At 42.5% G+C, this 6,106-nt stretch overlaps 1 protein-coding gene across 1 annotated transcript in view; it reads left to right on the top strand.

Annotated features, from left to right (window-relative positions):
* Positions 1-6,106, top strand: part of LOC106807055 (echinoderm microtubule-associated protein-like 2) — a gene marked incomplete in the record, with an annotated part of 34,219 nt that overhangs the window by 17,207 nt on the left and 10,906 nt on the right. Inside the window, 3 exon segments of the mRNA XM_014809282.1 lie at positions 2,468-2,503; positions 3,129-3,230; positions 4,069-4,173. Coding sequence (XP_014664768.1) covers positions 2,468-2,503; positions 3,129-3,230; positions 4,069-4,173 — 243 coding nt within the window.

The raw sequence follows: 6,106 nt of genomic DNA, 5'->3' as shown, positions 1-6,106 counted from the left end.
ATTCGGGCGAGCGGCGTCCTAGTCCGCACGGAAACACACAGATACCCGACTTACAGTGATTAGCACAGTGTTCCCACACAACGATTGCCGCCGCTCATGGTCTAAGCACGGGGATGCGGAATTTAGGTAGACAAACATGGACCAACGAAACAGCATATAGCGAACAGCAGTGTTACCCCATAAACACAGAAGAACTGCTTTGAACAATAGAAGTCGCAGTTGCGCTCAGATGCGTCTAAGCACAGGATGCGCCTTTTAGCTGACGACACAGACGGCACCTGTGCCGCAGCATTAGCCACGAGCAGTGGTTCCATAAAACACAGACTGCTTGGTGGCGCAATAGAATTTGCAGATTGCGTCCAGTCTAAAGACAGGCCATGCCGCAACTTTAGTAGCATACAGAGGTCCCTGTGAGGCATTAGCACAGCAAGTGTTCCCCCATAAAACAGACTGCCTTTGACAATATAAGTTCGCAGTTGCGTATCATGGATCTAAAGCAACAGGATCGCACTTAGTAGTAGCACACAGGGTCCTGTCCGATATAAGCACAGACGATGTATACCCTAAAACGCAGATGCCTTCGCCAATAGAATTTTGCAGATTGACCTCATGGTCAAACACAGTGATGCGCACTTTAGTGTAGACACACAGCGAGTAACCTTACAAGCATTAGCACGAGTGTTTCCCCACATACTGCGCTCACGGACCAAGCACAGGGATCACAATTTAGAGTCGCAGTTCAGTTGCAGTGACGGCCGGTGTATGACAGGTGGGACGTTTAGTCATTGAAGGTCGCTTGCTGTATAGTTGCATCTTTCGTCCGATAAAGATGTCGCATACGTGATACTAGCTTTCCATTTTAGTCCTTACATCACATGATTAGGGGCGGCGGGGGGTATGGCATGTGCGTTTCTTACCCCGATTCCCATCAACATTATAATAATGAAATATAAATAATAATAATAATAATATTAACTTTTTTTTTTTTTTGTTTTTTTTTTTTTTTTTTTTTTTTTTTTTTTATTTTTATTATTTTTTTTTTTCTTTAATAATATATAAGTATACATTCAATAATATGTAAATGAGCCCAGTAGGGTGGGGGCATTCAGTGATAGACGGATTCATTGAATCCAATGCTATTACTATTTTATTGCGATGGTAGACACTAGAGCCTTTGTGCAAAGTTACTACTAATGTTTGATATTAATAGCAAAGCCAGCTAAGTTTTCTTCGTGTTGATTCGCTCGATATAATTTATGGATGGAAAAAAATTAATATGAATTTTATTTAATACTTAGATATAATAGTAACAATGTCAATCGGCATAATGGAGAAATTTAGTTTAGTTTTCCTCAGCATAGCACTCCAGCCGAACAACGTTGTTGATAGCCAGCGGGATGTGGACCCGCATTGACAGGCGGAAAAAGGTAGAGCGTACATGGCAATACAAACGTGTAATCATACCTGTGTTGATGTCTGCTTGAGGTTTTATAATTGGTTTAGATGAGCAGTTGCGATGTAAAAATTGCCAATTTACGTATTAGTATTTGCTCGATCGTTATGTTGTCTCTTATGACTTATGCTGCAGTCACCATGCACTTATTCGTAGCATACACTAAACAGCTATGTTGTAGTTGCATACCTTATTTCGCTTGATTTTTTTATGCATATGATTATCCTCATTAGCGCCTGATTTGTAGCAGATATTTAGCCATCGTAGCGATGCATATTAGCATATTTACTTAGAGTTTGATCGTCACATGACACCCTTTACCTGTCGTTGCATACACGAGCCTGGATAACGAACCCAATCGTGTGCTATTTACTGATTTCACTCCGCAAACGCCCAGCATTTCGCTGAGTATTACATGTTACGTTAAAATTTTCTAACTTAGTTAATGAAGTGTTCACGTTCGATCTCCTCCCAGTATTGTACATAAACAAAAAAAATAAAACCACAAATCTGCGTGGGGGCGCCATGGAGTTTGGTGAGGGCGGGGATAACAAGATAGTTGTCGTTAGTGGAGGCGGTGTGATCTGCTTGTAGGTTTTTGTACTAGAGAACCGGCTCGCGCTCCGCGGAGCAGTCGCGCCGAGCTTGTTGTATGGTGATTTGTACAGATGACCGCTCGATCGGGCGCAGTCGCGCACCACGGCTATTGTATGTTTGCTACTGAGAACGCTCGTCGTCGCTGTCGTACGCCGCCTAGCGAGCATGGCTTGTACGTTTTGATACGAGAAGGACTCCGTCGGGCGCTCGTCGGCCGCCGAGATGCTGTAAGGCTTTTTGTACGAGAAGCGCTCGCTCGGGCGCGTCGCCGCCGCGAGCATGCTTGTAGGTGTTTGTACGAGAACCGCTCGCTCGGGCGCGTCGCCGCCGCGAGCATGCTTGTCGTCGTCTGCTATCGTCTGCTTGTGTACTCATCGCTTTTTCCCACCGTTTTGTTGAATCGTTGTCGACGTGCAGAGATCAGGTGACGATGATGAACGACCAATGTATTTGGTGAGTGCATGGCTGTGTCACCAACGTTGTTGTTAAGTGATTAAGTAATCTATTCTTGATTAATTGCTGTCGTGATTGTAATGAATGCGTTCCCTTTCGTGACCTGCAGCATGTCACGTTAACTATTTTCGAACACGGTAAACGACTCTGTACGCCGAGGGTTGCAACTCTAACCAAAAGCAGATGATCGTTACGTTATCGATTTGCAATCAATCATTTTCTGTTTCTTTTTCGTGTATCGTTCATTGTTATTGATTTCCACGCAGCCGACTGTAAAATACGTCGTTCGCCTCACACGTAACCATCTAAAGTTTGTTAACTTTCATATTTAATACGTAGCTTTCTAAAGTACGCAGAGAGAGCCTCTTTTCAAAATTTCGTTTTAAACGTCCTCTCATTATAGCAGGAGTTAATGACAAACAGTTTCTATATATGATTGAAAAATTTCATCGGATCTCTATAGTTCACATAAAAATAAAGTTTATCTCAGTTAGATCCATATTTATAACTTATAAATTTTATTTTTATAGTTTGTATATAATTATAGTGATTATGATAATAGTTCATGTGTGATGCATTCATTGTGAATACTGACGATGTGGCGGTGTTGCTTGTGTTTCTGCAGCCGCACGTGCGAGTCTGGGACTCTGTCAGCTTGCATACGATGCACATCATCGGATTGGGAGACTTTGAGCGGGCGGTATGCTGCATTGCCTTCTCCAAAGCGGTAAGTACTCGGCGCAAATCTAGAGAATCTACATCACAGAGACCGTGTAGAGAAGCTAGCACTCCTCCGTAGGTGGGTCGTAGGTAGCAGCAATGCTGGGACGTTGGCGTGAGCTGCGTTAGCTGTGCAGCACAGTGGAGAACAGTGAGCAGTCAGTGTTTCCTCTGCATTGGCAGGAGCGAGGTGGGCTGCCTTGCTCAAATTCTCAGCCGCCACACAAAAATTTGTCCAAAACGCCGTCTCGCTGACGAAAATCAATGTTCTTCCATCAATAAACTACACTTTCTAGAACTAAAATCGAAATATAGCTTAGAATACTCCAAATTGCACTTTTTTTGTAAAAAAAAAATTCCTAGACCTGGGCGAGCACCTGTGGTCGCATTCTAGCCATTGATGTGAATCTATAGCCGCGTTCTCACAGAGCAAAACGACCCAGGTCGAAAACGACCCGTGTCAAATGCGTCCCGAGCCAAGCGTTCACACGGACGTTTTCTCGGTACGAAAACGACCCGAGCGCTGGTTCATTTTTGCCGTGTGAACGCGCACCGGCACACGACCCGGGTCAGAATGAGTACGGCGGTAGACGTCGCCAGTGTCGAGAGCCAGAGTTTGATTGTTTAATTCGCATTTTTCGCTTGATTGTTCGCTTGAACGCATTGTATTTTTTTCTCAGCTCGCAGCTCACATAGCGTCGTGTGAACGCTCTCTTCAACAACGCTCCGTGTCGTTTTCGATCCGGGTTAGTCTCGGATCATTTTCGACCCGGGACGAACGCTCCGTGTGAACGCGGCTTATGAAGCCACACCTGCTATTGCTAACATCGTGTGTGCTGTTGCAGGACGGAGGCCAGCTGCTATGTGCCGTGGATGAAGCGAATGAACACGTGCTGTCTGTGTGGGACTGGCAGAGAGGTGAACGCGGCCAGAAGATAGCTGAGAGCAAGGTTAGCAGGGAACACAGGCTCATCGACAATACAGCTAATGTTCACTCGAGAGACGGGCGAATATTTGTGTTTAGATTTTGAGAGCAACGTAGGAAATTGACGCTGATTTATAAACAATATTGCTACTGTTCACAAGGTGGGATATTTAATTAATTAACTAACTAGTTCATTAGCAATATTGCTACTGTTCACAAGGTGGGATAATTAATTAATTAACTAGTTCATTAGCAATATTGCTACTGTTCACAAGGTGGGATAATTAATTAATTAACTAGTTCATTAGCAATATTGCTACTGTTCGTAAGGCACTGGATAATTCTCTTTAGTTCCAGAGAACAGGTTAGGCCATGAAAACTAGTTATAATGAGCTCTAATTATTCATAATTATATTATTCTAATTAATTACTATATGTTGCTACTGATAAATAGAGGGAAGGGTTGGATATATATTTTTAGGTCCTGAAAGCATGGTAGACAAAGAAAAGCTGGGCCACTAAAAATACTGTTCAGTACCAGAGGGAAAGGTGGAATACTTATTTTTCCAAGTTTTAGTTTGTTTAATAGCAATATTGTAACTGTCAGTGAGAATGTATTCTAATGCGTGCTCACACTATTTACCTCAAGTTATGATTCTATTCTCTTTTGATTGCACCATGTGGGATTCAGGGTACAGGCGAAGAGGTAATTTTGTTTAATCTTCGTAAAACTAATTTTTATTTTGAATTCGATTTTATTTCCACGTTGTTTTTGTGTGCTATTTCTTTATAATTTTCAAACAAATCTTATAGATTAATTCATTCAGCATTGCCAATCACTAGCCTAGTTAGGTATCCTACCTATATACCGTATTTACTCGTGTATAAGTCGCATTCGTGTATAAATACTATTAAATAGCACCCCATATTTTCCCTAGAAGAAAGGTTGGCACAAACATTTCTTAGCCTCGTGTATAAGTGTCGCCCCTTATTAGCTTGCCTTGACATCGTCAAGATGAGCTATTGCCATGGGGTGTCGTCTGTCCGTCCGTCTGTCAACATTTGGCTATGGTCAAAGATAACTCAAGAACCGTTTGACCCACATGTTTCAAAGTGCATATAATTGTTACTCCTATGGGAGAGGTTTGAACGTCCTATTTTGGAGCACGCCAGTCGACCTACTTTCGAGCTACGTCCACTCTTTGGCAAAAATTGAAATGGCCATAAGTCAGTTCAGGTTCAATGGATTTTGCTCATTTATGGTATGTGAATGAATGAGGACTGGCCCCAAAACACATCACACAGGTTTTGATATTTTTGTTATTATTATGAAAATTAGGTAGATTTTAGCAATTTCACTATGCATTTCAGTGTCTGCCTACGGTCAAAGATAACTCAAGAACCGTTTGACCCACATGTTTCAAATTGCATATAGTTGTTACTCCTATGGGAGAGATTTAAACGTCCTATTTTGGAGCACGCCAGTTGACCTACTTTCGAGCCACGCCCACTTTTTGGCAAAAATGAAAATGGCTATCTAGATTCATTCGATTTTGTTAAATTTTGGTATGTGAATGTGTAAGGCTAGCCCCAAAACAGTTGTTACTCCTATGGGAGAGATGACAACGTCCTATTACGTTTATTTCGTCGAACTGGTTAACAACTCTACAATCATACCTATATACGTGTAATATTGTGTTTTAGATTCTTCGTTACAGTAATTTGACTGGAATATTTTATTGTTTTTAGCTCATCTGACATAGTCAGATGCAGCTTGTAGAATCGCATGATCGTCCGTGCGTCCGTCCGTGCGTCCGTCCGTGCGTCAACAGTTGGGCACAAATCTTAACCGCTCGACGTACGGTCACGATATTCGGCACATCGGGGGGGATCGTCAAAACGAGTTGGGATGTCGAAGCTGGGGGTCAAAGGTCAAAGGTCAAAGGTCAAAGGTCAAA

Source organism: Priapulus caudatus, unplaced genomic scaffold (genome assembly GCF_000485595.1).
Source record: "Priapulus caudatus unplaced genomic scaffold, Priapulus_caudatus-5.0.1 Scaffold193, whole genome shotgun sequence".
Taxonomy (NCBI): domain Eukaryota; kingdom Metazoa; phylum Priapulida; class Priapulimorpha; order Priapulimorphida; family Priapulidae; genus Priapulus; species Priapulus caudatus.
The sequence above is the reverse complement of the archived record's forward strand: the minus strand, read 5'-3'. Positions and strand labels throughout refer to the sequence as shown.